This window comes from Mobula birostris, chromosome 2, assembly GCF_030028105.1.
Source record: "Mobula birostris isolate sMobBir1 chromosome 2, sMobBir1.hap1, whole genome shotgun sequence".
Classification (NCBI taxonomy): Eukaryota; Metazoa; Chordata; class Chondrichthyes; order Myliobatiformes; family Myliobatidae; genus Mobula; species Mobula birostris.
The window spans coordinates 54739260-54758234 of record NC_092371.1 but is presented as its reverse complement, the minus strand read 5'-3'; the positions used below and the strand labels follow the sequence as shown (position 1 = coordinate 54758234).

Genomic DNA, 18975 nt, shown 5'->3' with positions numbered 1-18975 from the left:
TGATGGGCTTTAACTTCGGGCACTGTTTTAGAATCAGTTCAGGAGAAGTTCCAGATGTATAACAAATGTATAGAATATATCTGGATTTGCAGAAAGCAGTTGTAACTGCAACCTAACCTGACTCCAGCCTGCAGGACTAATTTCACATAGATAGTATATGGTTTATAAATCCAGTATGACATGAAATCTGCTTTCCAAAGGCGCGAGTTATTTTGCTTTGCTTTGATCCTCAGCCAAACAGCTTCACTTCATAAGCCTACCAAAACTTTATCTACTTGTTAAACATTTAAATATTCTCTCTTTACACCTCTTTGAATTTTTAATTTAAGAGAGATCTCTGCCCATGTGCATTCATGCATCACGGAGCTCTCTCTTAAACAAGATTTAAGTCACTTGTCAAGTGGTAAACATGATTTTCCTGGCTGGAAGCCAGAATGTCAGCTTTTTGTTTCGGTCTAGTTGTTGAATTGAGGGTATAAAATAAAAAAAACAGGAACAACCTTCACCCTGAGTACATGCAAGAGCTCCAGAAGATTATCATGAGAATTTATATTTAGTAATATGCAATAGAATATGTGACTAATATGTTCTGAAGTTTGATAGTTCCCAGAGACAATTAAATTGTTCTTGCAAGATATTTTTAGTGAACTGAAGGTTAAACTAATGTATTGTAGCCAGTACAGATTATTCTTACACCTTTACAGAAACTGTAGGTAATACAGCTATTGAAAAGCAGTATTATGAGGAATTCCTATGTAATTTGAATGATTGGGGACTCATATCATAGCAATTATGTTAATGGATTCCTCAATCTAAAGTCGATGTTATGATCTGGAAAAGTTCAAGTCATTCTGTGGATATTCAATAGTCTGAAATCAGTTAATTAAATAAATTTTGAGAAAATAACTGGTAATAGTAATGATGACTGGGGAAAAAAGTCAACTTGCCATTAAACCACAGTTAATTCGCTAAGGTATTTCAGAGAGGAAAATCCACTGTCCTTGCTTGAACTTGCAAGTTCATGTGACTCCAGCCCCAGAGCAATGTGGCTGATTCTGGCAAACCATGTGGTTGCATCAAAACCAGGCTGACACAGAATGAGAGCCTTATTATACTGTTGAAAAGGTATCTGAGTGAGATCGGATGCACTCCTTCCACTCTGGAGCCTTTGACCCCATATTACTGCTGAGGATTTATTGAAGGATGCAGTGAAAGCTGTTCTAAATGCTGTCAATTTTATTGAATCCACTCAATAATTTGTTGCCATTATGCCAAACTGTTGAAAGCGATCAATACACCTTATTCAGAATTAGCATGAGTGTATTGGCTAAATCAGGCCATATCAGAAAAGAAACTAATTTTACTCCAGGTGGTCAGATGCTACATGAACATGAAAATCAAACTGAAGCATTTTCTTACAAATTGGAAGCAAAAATCAAAGTATGGTTTGTTCTTCTCAGTGTCAAAGGTCATCTGAATGAACGGAAAGTGAAATTTCAGCAAAAGGAATTTGTGAGTTGGCATATACTATGATGGAATCTCAGATGGAACAGTCAGAATAGTTAAAGCTATTCACTCAGCAAATGAAAGAGCAAAAGCATTGTCAATTCGCCGAATGTGCAACTGTAATCTTTGGAGGGTTTTGTAGACTATCTGATTTTGAAATTTTCTGGTGAAACTGAACCATATGCTTGTTGATTTTAATGTCTGTAGCCTGGGCTGTTGACTGATAAAAGACATATTCTATTTGGCATTGGATAGTTGAAGGAATACATATGTGGAGCTGCTTCTTATAGATTGATATCCAGCACCATCAACCCAAACTGCAAAGTAGATACTAAACCAGAAAATATCCGGCGAGAGAGAAAATAGCATGCTTTGAGAATTTTGTCTCATGCAAGTTCAAATTGCTCATGCAAGTCACTGTTCATGGCAATCACTGCAATGAGGTTATTACACTGCTGATAAAGCCTCTGGAGTCCAAAATTCTGAGGTCTAGAGAGAGAAGACAAGACCTATTCTAAAACATAGAACCAGTTTGTTCATTTAGAACTCTGCTAAAGTCAATTGATTTTAGGTTAATTCCTAATTTTAGATCAGAGATTGATACACTTTTATGAACCAAAGTTAACATTAAGTTCAAAGTTCCAAATACATTTATTGTCAAAGTATATATCCAGTGTACAACCTTGAGATTCATCATCTTGCAGGCAGCCACAAAACAAAGAAACACGACAGAACCTGCTTAAAGAAAAACTCCACTCAACAAGACCATTATGTACGTGGGAAAAAAAAGAACAAATTGTGCAAACAGCAAATAGCGTCAATCGTAGAGTCCCTGAAAGTAAGTCGATCGACACAGAGTCACTGAAGGAAGCAAGTCAGTTCAGGGCTGATGTGCCTTGATCAAATTGCGCAAGTGATTTAAAAAAAAGTAAACAAAAAGACAAAGGGATGTGAACTGCAGATTCCCTGAAAATGAGTCTGCAGCTGCGGGGCCCGTTCAGTGCTGTGGTGGGGTAAGCCTGTCCAGGAGCCCAGCTGCTCCTGAACCTGGGGGCGTGGAGCCCAAAACTCCTGCATCTTCCACCCACCAGCAGCAGCAGCAGAAGAGAAGTCAAACACAGGCATATGGTGCTGAAGACCCATCTGTTTTCCACTCTTGTCCACGATGATTTTAATCTTGCTTGACGCTTTAATCAGCATTGAGCAATGGATCGGACCATGGGTTCATGTTCCGCCATTAGGAATCGATGCCGTGCATACCTCAGCTGTAGCTGTAACTGCACTCTCCACTCTCATTCTCACCAAATCCCCTAGGAGATTGCAGAAGTGCTAGATCACTTAGTCTGCTCAAAATTTCATTTTTGAAAGGGCAATTTCAGGCTGCAATTGATCACAGCTCAGAAGAAGAACAGTACCTAGTAGTTTTATGAGCTGTTTGCAGGATGTTGTCATTGGTCACTGGCACCATCAATGGGGAAAAGGCAGATCAATACATTTAGTTTGTAGATCAGCCATGGTCTTGGTGAAGGACAGGACAGTCTCCAAGAGATAAATGGTCTATTCATTTTATGTCCATATAAACTGGACTCCCTCCAATATTTGTGAATATACAAACATTTCTTATTGAATCACAGTAGATGTACCAGTATACACCACCGAGTTCTTTTACAAGGACAAAAGAAATAGGAGCAGCACCAGTGAGCTCCAGTGTACCAACAGGTCCTGACAGATCTTATGCCCTACATACTGAGATCTTCAATCTCAACTTTGAATATTCTCAATAACTGTGCATCCACAACTGTGTATGGTAGAGAATTCCAGTGAGTTACAACCTCCTTAGTCCTATGAGGTCACCTGTTTCTGCTTTAGAACAAAAGGCTGCAGATGTGGAAATTTGAAGCATAAATAGAATATGCCAGAAGCACTGAGCAGATAAGGCAGCATTAGTGTGGAGAGAAAGAGGCAATGTTTAAGGTCAATGGCCCTTTATCAGAAGGGAAGTGGGTAAACAGGTATGGTTTATGTTGCAGAAAGGGGAAAGGGTGAAGAGAGCAAAAAGGATGGGGGAAACAAGAAGTCTGGATCGTCCTCAAGATTGGCTCAAGCCTGGATCCAAAGAGTTTCCTGAGTCACCTATTGGAAACAGAGACATAAAGAAACATAGGAGCAAGTTGAAACAGAACGATTTAGCTTAAACTCTTGACTTCAGTAATAAATTCTGAGCATTGCCACAAACCTAGATGGAAGATAAGGTACTGTTCCTTAAGGTCTGTTGGGCATTGCTGAAACATGGTATGAAGCCGAAGACAGAGGTCAGAGTGGGAATTCAATGGAGAATCAAAGTGACAGGCAATTGGAAGCTCAGGGTCACTGAACAGAAAGGTTCTTCAAAGTTAGTTCCCCAACTTGCATTTCAAAATCAAATTAAAGTCAAAGTAAATTTATTATCAAAGTGCATGTATGTCCCATATACCACCTTGAGATTCATTTTCTGCAGACAATTAAGGTTCAAATGTTCAAAGGTTCACTTTTATCACAGATTCTTCTTCTCCATATAGACACGGAACCAAGAAAGAAAAGAATGGCAGCATGAACATCAACCCCTAAATTAACCTTCCCCACAAAAAATGGAACAGGCTCAGCGACCCCTAAATCCCATCCCAAGTGCACACAAAACAAGAGAAAGATCCGGAAAAAACACAGGATATAAAAAACTATAATACTGAAAAAACAGTCTATAGTTCAAGTCCATATCCAAAATGCAGAATCCCTGGGTAGCATTCTCCTAGCCCAGCAGCAGGCTTTTCTCTCTCTGTAGCAGAGTGATCCCACCAGTGGCGAAAAGGCAGTCTCCCCTCTCCATAGCAGAGCAATCCCACCAGCGATCAGAAGGCAGGCAGCCAGCGCTCACCTTCTGCATTCACCTCGATGTTTCATTCTCCCTCGTCTCTTTAATTGGCAAAGCATGGAAATTTTAATTGGTGAAATGGAGTCTAATTTCGGTTTCCCGCAAACTTCTTGCCATGACATTCACACCCGGAATCCTCTCAGAGACTGCAGGGTGCTGAAACACCAAAACGATCTCCAAACTGCAAATCACACTCCCCAACAGTTCAAGAATCATATTTGAGATGAAAAACAGACATAGAAGACATAAACAAAATATAGTTTGTTGCTCTATCCAGAAGATGTCGACTGAAGGAGCATTGTATCGGAAGATCAAGAAGGAAAATTCAATAGAATTTATGAAAAATAATGCATAAATAAAGACGGAGAAGCAGCCAGTGTACAAAAGAAGACAAATTGTGCAAATAATAAAAAATTAATAATGCTGAGAACACAAGTTGCAAAGACCTTGAAATTCTGTCTGTAGGTTGTGGAATCAGTTCAGTGTTGAGGTGAGTGAAGTCATCCACGATGGCAGGAGCTTGATGGTTGAAGGTTAATAACAGTTCCTGAACCTAATGGTGTGTGACCTATGGCTGCTGTACCTCCTGCTTGATGGCAGTAGTGAGAAGAGAGCATAGCCTGGAATGTGTAGGTTCTCGATGGAAGGTGCTGCTTTTTTTGTGGCAGCTGTCCTTTTAAATGTGCTAAATGGAGGGAAGGGCTCTGCCTGTGATGGATGGGGCTGTATCCACCACTTTCTCTGGTCTCTTCTGCTCCTGGACATTGGTGTTTTCATACCAGACAGTTAGGATACCCTCCACTGTACATCTATAGAGGTTTAGATGAAATGCCCAATCTACACAAACTTCTAAGTAGAGGTGCCGTTGTACCTTCTTTGTAATGATCCCAGGGCAGATCCTCTGACATGATAACACCAAGGAATTTAACTGACTCTCTCCATATCTGATATCCTAATGACAACAGGCTCATAGACCTGGCTTTTCCCTCCTACAATTAAATAATCAACTCTTTAGTTTTACTGATGTTCAATGAGAGTTTGTTGTTGTGGCACCACTCAAAGATATTTTCAATCTCCCTCCTATATGTCATCATCTGCCAACAACAGTGGTGTTGAGAGCAGGCCTAAATATAGCATTAGAGATGTAGCCACACATTCATAGGTATAAAGTGAGAAAAGTATTTGGCTTCTCCAGTATTTAAGACATCACATCTTGAACAGTGGCAAGTACAGTAAATAATCCTCTTAGTAAAAGGCTAGTAAATAATTTTGGATCTGTCTTCTAGTCCTAATGATAGTCCAGTTTTATTGACTTCCTCATTTTTTAGATTATTTAAAATGTTTCAGCTTTTACTTTAGGATTCTGGAAGCCCTCATACTAGTCATTAAATTAATTATATCCACCCTTTACCAATGCTATATACTCACCAGCCTGTTTGCATAGGCCGGCACAAGCTCATGACTCTTGTGTCATTTGCTTTGCCAGCTTTGGTATGAGAACGTTGATTTGTTGCTATTTCAAAAGATGGATGTGTAAATCTAGCAGAGATACATTGGCTTAAAAATTCTTCAGTGCCCAGAAGGGTCCATTCACTGTACAGCATGCAAACTTGCAAATTATGTATTTTTTTCAAAAAGATGTGCATTAGGTGGAAGGCTGCATATGAAAAAGAAATGCAGTTAAGCATTGGAATACCTTTTCTAGACATCCCACCTCTCCCGGAAGTTCCGGGAGTCTCCTAAATATTCATAGTGGCTCCCTGATGCCCGCAAATTATATACAATATCATGGAAATCAATTTTTTTGAGAGTGAGCGAGAGAGAAAGCAAGCGAGAGCGCTTGAGAGCGCGAGTTAGAGCGCGCCATGGCAGAGTGTTCCAAAAAAAAATAAAACATATGTCACCCCAGACTACACTAAAGTGTACCCCTGCCTAATAGGGGTCAAAATAATGATGGTGTTGCTCGCTGCACTGTTTGCAACAGTGACTTTTCTATTGCCCATAGTGGGTTAAGACTGTAAAAGACATGCTGAGGTGAGTTTAACAGGTGTCATTCGTTCATTAGCATAGCTAATGTTATTTAAACTAGCTGGCCAGCTGCTAAGGAGCTACTCTATTGCAGATATCCCACCTCTCCCGGAAGTCTCCCGCAAATTGATGGTGCTACCTCCCTGAAGTGAGTTTTTGCAGGGTGGGATGTCTGTTTTTCTTTGTGGAAAGAAATAGGCAAATTGTGTACCTAGTTTGTGGATGCAAGGGTTAGGGTGGTGGAAAAGTCAGAGGGGTGAGAAAGCTTGATATCGTAGTTGACATATTAGTTGAATTAGCTGTGGGAATGGAGGATATGGGGATCTCAAGGATTGGTTGGACAATCTTTGTCGATTGGAAGTAACATTTCCACCTTGCTAACAATCAACACTGGTGCACCTCAGGCTTGTGTGCTTAGCCAACTGCTCTACTCTCTCTACACCAATGACCCGCACAGCTCAAATACCATCTATAAATCAGCTGACTATGCACTATTGTTGGAAGAATTTCAGATGGTGACAAGAGGGTCTACAAGACTGAGATATATCAACTAGTTGAGTGGTGTTACAGCAACAACCTTGCACTCAACGTCATGCCTTTATTATTATTTTGTACTGCATTGTACTGCTTCTGCAAAGACAACAAATTTCACAACATGCTGGTAATATTAAAGCTGATTCCAACTCTGACATGGAGGTGGAAAAATCAGGGGTAACAATTTGCTTGGGCTGTGTGGGTGGGGTGTAAAAAAGATGGAGAAGCTGGAGGTTGTAATAAAGCTGGCCTCACTTGTGTCATGAGGTCTGCTTCTGTATTTGTGACTTGTGCCACCCATGAACCATGAAGGCATATAAATTGTAGTAGTAGTAGTATTCAAGCAAACATGACATGTTTTAGATGCCACTGCATATGTCCAGGTGACCTATGGCCAATCATTTTAATTTCTATCCCTATTCCTATTCCAACATGTTGATCCATGGCCTTCTGGAACAGTGAGGCCACAGTCAGGTTGGAGAATTAACACATCATATTCTGTTTAGGCAGCCTCCAACCGGACGACAGTGATATCGATCTCTCCAACTTCTGGTAACTTTTTTCCTCTCCCCCTTCTGTCTTGAATTCCGCATTCTGGCCTCTTGCTTTTTCTCCTCTCCGCCTATCAAATCCCCCTATGCCCCGTCTCTCTCCCTTTCTCACATGGTCCACTCTCTTCTCCAATCAGATTCCTTCTTCTCCAACCCTGTTAGATTTTCACCTATCACTTCCCAGCTTCGTACTTCATTATCTGCTCAGTGGTAACATTTCCTCTCACATTTTAATATACACATTTAAGAAGGTCTTTTTTTTGTTCTGGAATTAATTCTGAACTTTTTAATTGCTATATTAAATGCATACAGGATTAAGTACTAAACACCAAAGGTTCTCTGAAATCTTTGCACGTAATAATCCATTCCTGACTGGAATGCAGGTCGATTTTATGCTCTGATGTTGAATGCACTACATTGTACATTTGTGCTTCTCCATAACAGATTAGAACAGAATAAATGCTCATATTTTACATAGTCAATCGTGCCAGGAACAGACAGAGCTATAATTATAACATGAATTAAGACAGGATTAAGTGGCTCATACACAGACATATAAAATTTTGGTGACTGTATGTATTTCAAGTGTAAAATTGTACAAGTGGTTTAGACTTGTAATTTGTAAAATACTGGCTGTTAAATACCAGACTGGTATTGTTCTATGACTAGAAAGTCTTTAGCTTGTATAGAATATCATAAGATAGAAAAGGTATGTTAATTTGCTGGATAAGTATTTCATCTTGATGTGGGAAAGGCAGAATCTGTGATTACCAAGCTGATCCTTCACTGAGCCTGTCTGTTTTTTCTCTAGTTGAAGATTAATTAGATTTTCCATCAGCTTCCAGCACTATCTGAACCTTTCTTTAGGAGTTGGCTGCTGCGTGAGGACCAACTCCTAAAGCAGTACAGTATGTGCAGTACGGCATTATACCTGCTGCAGCTGCTGAGAGGGGAGGTTAAAAAATGGGGGAATTACTGAAACTGAAGAGTCTCCTTCAAATAATAGTTATGGGAGGTGGAGGAAACCACAACAGACTAATTGCAAATTAAACTTGCACAATGGTTTTAACTTGCCCACTATCTGCTGACAAAGTGGCTGTTTGATGCAAGCCTTCCTCCCAGGAAGTGGAGCTGAGGTGGTGACTGAGGGAAGCCAGGATTGCTTAGTCTTGCTGTCCTTTACATATGCCAAATGGGCTAACACAACAAAATAATTGGGTTCATTATTAGAGGCAGGTGTTCAGCAGAAAGTCCTTCTCACCCAATTAATCTCCTCAGTTTTGCTTTGGGATAAGTAAGTGGTCAAACTGGAGCAAGTTCTTCACTTTAGCAGCAAATGTTCAGAGATCAGAAAAGTAACATCACCCACAATTCTAACCATATTGTCACTATTTCTTCAGAATGACAAATTGCTGTAGCACTTTATTCAGCATCCATTATTAAGGACTCCCATCACCCAGGATGTGTTCTCTTCTTATTAATACCATCAGAGAATAGTATAGGACTCTGAAGATACACACTCAATGTTTCAGGAACAGCTTCTTCTCCTCCACCATCAGATTTTGGAGCAATGAACCAACACATCAACAGTATCTTTCTATTTTTGCTTTCTTTTTGCACTAATTTAATTTTTTTAAATATATTTCTTTTTGTAATTTATAGTATTTTTTCTATTGTACGGCACTGCTTCTACAAAACAACAAATTTCACAATATACTGCATGTCAGAGATATTAAAACAAATTCTGATTCAAAGAAGTCTCATAGCCCCTAAAGGGAACACTCACTTTTCCTGGGTCTGCTTATTTGCAGTCATACTGGTGTGGACATTGGCTTAAAGCTGTGTAAGCCAATGATCATAGACCTATGATCAAATTGGTAATTTCAGCTTCTTAGTGTACTCTGTATTAATAGAATCTTTTTGGCGCTTTGCTGATGTTACTGTAGAGGATTAAGTGGGCAAATTCCGATGCATTGATCTTTCCTCTATAACCCAATGAATATATTTCTTATTGTGTAATGTTATCTACTTGATAAAATTTCCAAGGTGTTTCCTGTAGTCTGCGGAGAGACGGGGATTTACAAAGTGTCCCTTAATTTCTTTAGTATGAATGATATATGTTAATAATCAGCAGTGGAGAATTACAAAAGCCATGTCTGTTTGTATCATGTTCCTGTCTGAATTATTTTAAAGCTTGAATACAAACACAAGATATGGTCTGAACTCATTGAGAATTTGAATACACCCAGGATTGATTACATCTTTTTCCTTTTTCTGTGGGAAACATAAACACTATGCATTGACATGATTGAATTTCTTTTGTAGAGTGTTAACTCCCCCCATCCCTTTGTGATGTGCAGGAGAGAGGTAGGGCTGGGGAGGAACAGAAAAGCTCATTTTGCCAATTCAAAATCTGACACCTGATACTTTAGTGAGATTAGTTGGGAGATGTGGACACTTAAATTGCTCCCTTCAGGTCAGCCCAGCCTGTCATTATAAGGTCTTCATCTATTTTTAGCAGCTATTTAGATGAATGACTGTGGGTGGTGATCTGTGAGAAGGGAGTTGCAAAGATGATTGCTGATTAGATTTCTCCCTGATTCTCTCCTCTTATTGCAACATCTTGAACTGCATGATATGCCCTTTCCCTGTCTGGTGATCAGCCCTACCCCCATTTGATCTACTCCACCACAAGGCATTACCTTCCCTGATATGTTTGTTCCTGAATCTGGACTATCCCTGTGATGGATTCCTAATAAGGTAAGAACTTAATTCCTCTGCTTGCTCTGCCATTCAGTATTGCTTATCTCTGACCTCAATGTCACTTTCCATTGAAAGCAAAATCAAATTTGATCAAAAGTCTATTGATATTTGCCTAGATATATTGGGATTGAGCCTCCACAACCTCATTGGATAGAAAATTCCTAGCACTCACCATCTTCTGAGGAAGACGAGGTGATTTTTTCTTCAGTTCTGAGTTGCTGATCCATTATTTTGAGACTGTCTCCTAGTACTGAGCACACAAGTCAGGAGAAACAACAATCCCCTGTATAGCTTGTTAAATTCTGTAAGAATTTTTATACAGTACATTTTAATGAGATTATTCTTCTGAACTCGACTCTAGTATAGGCACCATCTGTTTATGTCTTGATAGTCAATCCCCCTCTCACAGAAACAGCTCCCACCCACTTCCAAGAATTCCTTTGGTGGATCTTCGCTGCACTTCTTGTATTGCAAGTGAATCTTTTTTATGTAGGAAAAACAGATCTTTACTTCGTATAGCAGTTGCAGTCTCCCCAAGGCCCTGTTTAGTTACAGTAGGATATCTTTACTCATGTACTTAATTCCTCTTGTGATAAAGGCTAATGTCCTTTTTTGTGCTTGTAATCACTTCACCCAACTCACAGTATCCACTGACACAACCAGACGCACAATGTTCCTATTGCCAAGTCACAACCTTCTCTTGCTGACTCAGCACTTTTCCAGCTTCCCGCTTAATGTTTGTTGCCCCTCACAAACATTCCCTTCATGGTTTCCTTCCGTGACGTGGCTCTTTTTCATAGATTCTCCTTCTCACTTCTGAGTGACTCCTGATCAAAATCAAATGGGACCTGACAACCCATTTGTGGATTTCCAGTCAATATTGACATGGACTCACTTTCTTCCAAAAGCATTCCTATCTGTTATTTTAGCATGAATATTATTCCTTCTAAAATAAATAGCTCAGTACTATTTAAAATGACATCAAAGGTACTCTCAACTGAATTCTACATCTACTTTATTCAATAATCGTTGCCTTTGTATTTAATTACTAGATTTTTTTCAGAAAAATTATTTGTAGTTGGTTCACCTGATTACAAAAATGAATGGCTTCGAAAATCACTCTGTTAACATATTTCTTAAACCTATAATTCTGTGAAAATTTCTAAAGATCAACATTTCTGTATGTGACACAAATACAGTGTGCTGCTGAGCTAAATGTGCAGCTAGTGCTTTGTATCCATATCCATAGACTATTTGTGGAACTGTTGTTTTCTTTAGACGAGAAACTAAATTTTTAAAAATTTTGCCAGCTCCACTTTTCCTATTGCTTTTGGGGCTGCCCAATAGTGATCAACGCTTGCTGAAAGCAAGTAAATAACTAGAAGCGCAGATGAGCAGATGTAGCAGCCATTATTAAAATATGTTAGCAGAATATTCCTTGAGGCTCTGTCCAGTGCTTTCAGTATATCATAGTGTGGTTATTACTAAAACTTAGGACATGGCAAAAATAACTCTCACGATTATTTTTCACACTTGCTTAAAAATATTTTTTTTTATTTCAAAATATACTTTATTCAAAAATAAATATATACAATAAACCATACAATAACTTTTCCTCCTTTACATACGTTTCCATTATACTCAGTAATATATCCGTATTAATAGCCACCCACGTGGCACTCCCGTAGTTCAGCTTAGCATATCATTGTTGAGGGGTATACTCCCCGCCCACCGACCCCTCCCACTCTCACGGGTGGAGAAACCTATACTGTGGTCCTTCCCCACCGGGCCCTTGCGGTGGCTTAAAAATATTATCACACTTTTAAGTCATTCTGTGATGATATTGGATTTGCTATCCCTGAAGGTCTCAAATCAAACGAAGATCCTCACACCTATTGGATATAGATAGCTATGGTTAACCTTACTAAAGGGAGGTTATACCGTAGCCACTTACTTTTCAAAGGTTAGATCACTTTCCTGTTTATCCTCTATGGCAAGTTTAGCTACCTAAACTTTGCAAAGCTGTCCTTTTAACTTGCTTGCAATTTACATTAAGAACTGAGGACTGGTTCCTGTCTATGACAAGAAACTCAGCAGGGAATATTGGTTGGGAGTTTAACTTAAAACAACTCTTTGATCCCTGGAGGTGTCAGCCGCTGTGTTAGAAAACTGTGCTTTGCAAAACATTCCCTAGGCCCAGGACAGTGAATATCCATCACACTTCTATACCTTGTAGTTACTCCTAGTAGTATTACCAATGTGACAATGTTTAGTTTTCTGTTTTAATGTGAGCTTAGCCACATCATTTAAGTCATATTCACTGTTAATAATTACTCTTTGCCTTGACTGAGCTAGTTCTAAGTTCACCAGAAGCTCTTTGTAGGTTAACTACAGTATGTATGAACAGTTACTCGCCAATCAATATTGTTTCATAGTGATGTGATTATAAATATTAGATTATACAGTTATTTCATATAATATACTTTACATGATTGTATTGTGCTTAACTACCAAGTGAAAGCCAATGCATGAGAAATTTTGTATGTTGCTATAAATAAAGTTGTAAAAGTGTTTAAGTGATATATTATATTAGTTTAAGATAGTGCCCAACTATTAAAACTAGTTGTCTCATTGGTCATTCTCTGATCATTCAAGTGTTTTGGGATATGTGGAGAATTGGGTTGGAGATAGAGACACCTGCTGTGCCTAATGCCTTACGTATCAGGCACAGACATTCCCCTACAGTTTAATACACATTTGTGGATATTCAAATAAGTTAAATGCAAAATAGGAATGCTGATGGAGTTGTTTTAAGAGCAAGAGAATCTTGAGAAAATAGATAATGGCTAACTCTCTGTTCTGTGTTCATTTGGTGAGAACATGTTACCATTGGAACTTGCAGTGTAAGCTGGTCACATACAAATGAATTGTAGGCTGTGTCCTCTTTAAATCTTGACGACTCATTGGGTGACTTCTCTCAGCAGGAGCACCTAGCATTTGGGGTTCACTTTTACAAGTGCATATCATGCTACTTCCCACTAAGGTGACTAAAAAAAAAATCTGGAAATAGAAGAAATAATAAACACAAAAATTTCTGCAGATGCTGGAAATCCAGAGCAGCATGTACAAAATGAACACAAACGCAGCACGTCAGGCAGCATCTATAGAAAGGATAAATATTCAACAATTTGGGCTTAGAATTCATCAGCACTGGAAAGGAAGGGGGAAGAAGCCAGAATAAGAAGGTGGGGGAGATAAAGGAATATAAGCTGATAGGTAAAATTAGGTAAGGGTGAAGGTGAGGGAAATAGAAGAAAACCTGCTTTAAGAAAATCCATGGATTATCTTGATCCATGTAGTCAATCTCATCTGCACCTTTTCAACAGCAGTTCTCTGCAGTAATGCCAGTGACTTTATCAATTTCACTAGGAACAATGGAAAGCAAAGTAGATCTTCAAAGGTATTCTCACCATGATGGACACGTTGTGACTGAGGAAACTGGCATGCACACTTCCTCAGCGCATCTGCCCAACGCACTCTTCTACACCTACCCCCCACCCACCCAATCTATTCATGTATACTGATCTCACTCTCATTCCAGCAGTGGCCCGAGATATCTGTAAGGCTTAGGCTCATCATTCAAGCGAAAATCTTTGTAGTGAATACTATACTACAGGAAAGTATGAATAAACTAGGATAAGCACAACAATGTGGCATCAAAAATACTGAGCAATAAAAATGGGCTGATATACAGAAAGTAATACACAAATGTAACAAAGGGGTTTCTTTAACTGACTCACTTGGGCTTTGCACTTTATTTTGGTGTATCTAAAAGTCTAGGTGGGAGGTTGCACTTTTAACAACCATTTTCGGACAGTAACCTTGGCAATGACTGCTGCATGCAGAATGACCTCATTAGATGTGTCTTCTGACACTTGTCAAACATCTAGGGGCACTAACATGAATTGTTCCCAGGCCAATTTCCTGAATGGTTGCTAGTGGACCCTGAGATGATCGTTAGTGGCACCTAATGTGTACAAAATGTATTTATGCACAAAAAAGCATTTCAAAAGAATAAGTTGTGTATAAAACATATTGCAATAGCTTTGAGAAACTTATAAAGAATAACATTCATGTGAGTTTCTTTTTCTATCAGGAATGATTGATAGTGGATTAACTTGGGTGTTCTTTTTTAAATTTTTCTTTTAAGCTTGCTGCTTTGGAGAGACAGATCTTTGATTTCCTGGGATATCAATGGGCTCCCATCCTAGCAAATTTCTTGCACATCATTGTTGTTATACTTGGCCTTTTTGGTACAATTCAATACAGACCTCGGTACATTGTGGTGGTAAGTAAGAACTTTTCAATTTTCCCATCATGTTAACTCTAACCAGCCATTGTTAGATAAGAAACCATTCATAATGGCTAATAACATGCTTGATCAAGATATGATATTCTCCAGTGTATTAGATTATTTCTCACTGACTGGATTCTATAGAGGAATCTCTTTTGAATATTTGAACCCTATAAATACACATGGAAAATTTAGATTTGTATGTGACATGATTTTCCGACTGTTTTAGAAGTTGAAAATTCTGCATCATGGCTATCAACTTTTCTTCTGTATAATCCTCAGTAAGTAAATTTCTGTTCTTTTGTGCTCCGTTTTCATCTATAACAGCCTTGCCCTAAAAATTACACCACTTCAAACAGCTGGAGGTGTGCAGCAGAAAGGCAGTTTAACTGGGAGTATTGCAAGTGTGCTTTGTAACCAGTGTCATTGTAACTAGTGAAATATTTGACTCCTGACTTTCTGGTAGGAACTTTCTTTCTCCTGCACTTTTCCTCTGATGGAAAACATTCCCAAATGACATCAACAGATGTACAATGTAGAGTTCTTCTCCAGTGTGTTATTCTACCATGAAAAGTGGTGTTTCTTATTTACCCAAAGAGCAACCAGACATTACTAACCTCTACTCTTCTTCTCACCTGCCCATCATTTCCCCCTGCTTCCCTCTCCCATCCCTTTCTTCCATGGTCCACTCTTTTCTCCTTTCAGAATACTTCCTCTTTAGCCCTTTACCTTTTCCACCAATCACTTTCCAGCTTCTCACTTCATCCCACCACCCCACCCACTTAGCTTCACCTCTCACCTTCTACTTTGTACTCCATCCCCTGCCCCCACCTTCTTAGTCTGTCTTCTTCTCACTTCTTTTCAAGTCTTGGCCCAAAACATTGACTCTTTGCTGCCTGGCCTGCTGAGTGCCTTCAGCATTTCATATGTGCTACTAACAATGCCTTCTCTTAACCTGCAATTTAAAGGACCACACTCAATTTTTTATCTAACATCTGTGGCCACAAATCAAGCTTTACACATGTACTTCAAGTGCTTTGCTTGTGGAGATCAGTCATAATCATTCTCAGCTTCACAGCCACAATTTTTCAGGCCTCAACTGGTGATCTCCATCACATCTTGGTAGTACGCTACTTGCCGCTGCAAGAGGGCGGTCATCAGTATGAGTGAAAAGAGCAGAGTATGCATCGGAATGATTGCTTTTCAGGACTCACCAAAGTACAGAATCTCAAAGACTGCATCCCCACAAAGACATGCCTGCTAAAAGCATTAAGGATTACTGTAGCCCCCCCCCCCCGCAGAGTGAACTTGCCTCCTTTGGGTATTACACCTCACCGTCCTCTGAATGTGTTCCTCTGCCTACTCGAATGACTCATTCACCACCTCCCTCAGTGAAGATTCCATTCAACACTCTGTAGTAGAAGTGAATGGTATGAACCTTTAAGAGCAGCTGAGATAGCTCCTGCAAGGTTAAGTACCAGCAACTCTCAGAATCTGAAAGTAATCAATACAGCTAAAATTGACGAGCTGAACTAAGAGTGGCACAGCTTAGAGTCATGTAGAGAAATCCAATGATACTATTCTATGAGACTTGCTATAGAATACCTGTCCTTACAGCTTTCCATGGACAGCATTAGGATGAATTACAATGCAGTTTAAAGGAAAATAAAAATTAGTAATTGAATTTCTAGACTATCAACTCTTAACTGTTATCTGAAATTGCACAACAAATACTATACTATCTCACACTAGGGAACTGGGGTCAACTTGCTTCATCAATGCCTCCATTATCCCAGGAATAAATGAGAGAAAGCTAATAGATAATAATAAAATTACACAACATCACCAGAGTGTACACGCATATCACGCTGGAGGAACTCAGCAGGTCAGGCAGCATCCATGGAAATGAACAATCAACGTTTCGGGCCAAGACCCGACTGAAATGTTGACTGTTCGTTTCCACAGATGCTGCCCGACCTGCTGAGCTCCTCCAGCATGTTGTGTGTGTTGCTTTGACCCCAGCATCTGCAGAGTATTTTGTGATTACCAGAGTGTAGCTTTCTCATAAGATTCTTCAATCCTATTGATCCATGTTTCAAGTACTTTTTTGTGAATTCCCCCCCCCCCCCTTTTCATTGGTCAGACTCCAAAATAACACTCCCAGTGCTGAAATATCAGGGGCTCTGCTTCTAGTATTCTGACACTCACAGTCAGCCTTCTCTTTATTTCAGACTATTTTGCCTGACTACAACTTTTGACACTGCTTGGGCATGCCAGGTTGAAACATTACCATTCCATTGTCTAGGAAACGATCTCCAGTCTTGTAAATACTATTTATCAAGGATCGAAGAACAGTTTTTCCTGTAGTCTATGTCCCATCACTACCATAGTCTTAGGATGTGGCTTCCTATTCTGCTATACTGTGACAACTTCCTCTAATCTGTCCCAAATACTGTCTCAAGCAAGACTGCATGAACTTTCATTTATTCTAATACCCCATGATTACACACTCACTGTTACAGGATAATTATATTATATACTATATCCATATCTGATCTAGTCTCCAGCTTCTTTTCTAAAGTTCGATCTCAAAGTTTTCACTCTCAATGCTTCCAATCAGCACAATCCACTCATGTTAACACACTGTCCTGGAATCCAACTCAAGTTGCTTTAACACTCCGTCCCTTCTTCCATCACATTTCATGCTGTAGACAAGCACTGTGCTACTAAATGTTATGAACAAACAAAGCGCTCTTCCCGTCTTCCTACCCATTATCTCCTCACCCCGTCCCTCCTCCACCCTCCTTACTCCCATGTCACTAACTACCCCTGTCCTGTTTTCCCCTTTATGGTCTAAGTTAGAGGCTGAACACCGCAGACCTAATCTATCTGTCACTATTGTGGAGGGATAACTGCTGCGTACTTAATATTTCAGTAATATTTGAATAATATTGTAAATTGTTTGATTAATCATTCATTATGGGTTATAGGTAAAAGTATGTGAATGGCACGCGTCATTACGCCACCATGTCATAACTGCATGTCTTGCTTAAAGGAAAAACAAAACTAAGAATTGCATGTATTATCTCTGGTTTCCTGTGCTTTTCTTTCAATTAATTTTGGAGTTACAAACATAGCAGTGGTGACAAGAAAGTTTGAAATGAACCTGAGACAACTACATACATGTTGAAGCGCAGCGAGATATTCGAGTTTTTAAAAAAAGGACAGCAAGGTGTTAAAGTTAAAAAAAAAGTGCAGCACGTTTTTTTTTCTTTGGAGGTGCAGGAAGACATTTGAGTTTAAAAAAAGCCAGAAAATAGACAAAAGCAATGAGTTTAATAATAGTGATATAATTATAAGGGTAATAATAATAGTAAATTAAAATATTTAAAAAAACAGAAATAGCTGGTTACATTGGAAAGATAGACGAGTTCAGTTGGACAACAGATAACTGGATGATGATACTGAACTAATTGAGCAGTATTTTAAAGCAAATGAAAAAGTGAGTGCCAGTGTTACTGAGTGAAATAGCTGGAAGAACATACAGTTTAATCAGAAGATTAACTGCTTCAATTAAACCAACCAAAATGAGCTTTGATGATATCATGAAAGAAATGCAGGAACATTTAGAATCAAAACCATTGTTGATTGTAGAATGCTTTAGGTTTCATAAATGGAATTAAAAGGAAGGAGAGTTCATTTCAGCTTATGTGGCTGAATCTGGTTTGGGATGTTTCAACCAGTACTTGTATGGGAGAGAGTTTACCTTCATTACTGATTATCAACCACTAATGTCCATTTCCATTCCACAGTGGGGAGTTCCACTAACAGCAGCAGCATGAAATCAGAGATAGGCTCTGTTTCTTGGAGGATAAAATTATAGATTGAATTCACAAGCCTGACTAATGCTGGAAATGCTGTTGGATTTTCCCATTTAACTTTGGAAAAGGAAATAAGTGAAAAACTTCAAAGTTCAAAAGAACAAAGTCAATTTATTATCAAAGTACATATACGCTACTATATAAAACCCTGAGTTTTGTTTCCCTGTGGGCATACTCAGTAAACCCAAGAACCTCAATAGAATCAATGAAAGACCTCGCCCAGAAGAGCAGAAGACAACAGACAGTACAAATACAAAAGGGAAATAATAATAACAATAATAATAGCACTCCACATGTGCATATGCAATCCTGATAAGAAGTACACATCACTAAATTGAAATGAAAGCACAACTCAGAAAAATGAAGTAATTATCACTATAGAAGAAAAAGTTAATCAATGAAAGACATCCCTATGATCTGAGCAGACTTGATGTTGACAGGGAAGTATCA

The 18975-nt window shown here is 39.0% G+C and overlaps 1 protein-coding gene across 1 annotated transcript in view; it reads left to right on the top strand.

Moving 5' to 3' along the window:
- The window catches only part of LOC140208385 (sodium/potassium-transporting ATPase subunit beta-1-interacting protein 3-like), a 202849-nt gene that overhangs the window by 49441 nt on the left and 134433 nt on the right, over positions 1-18975 (top strand). The window contains exon 2 of the mRNA XM_072277042.1: positions 14501-14638. Coding sequence (XP_072133143.1) covers positions 14501-14638 — 138 coding nt within the window. The remainder of the gene's footprint in view (positions 1-14500; positions 14639-18975) is intronic.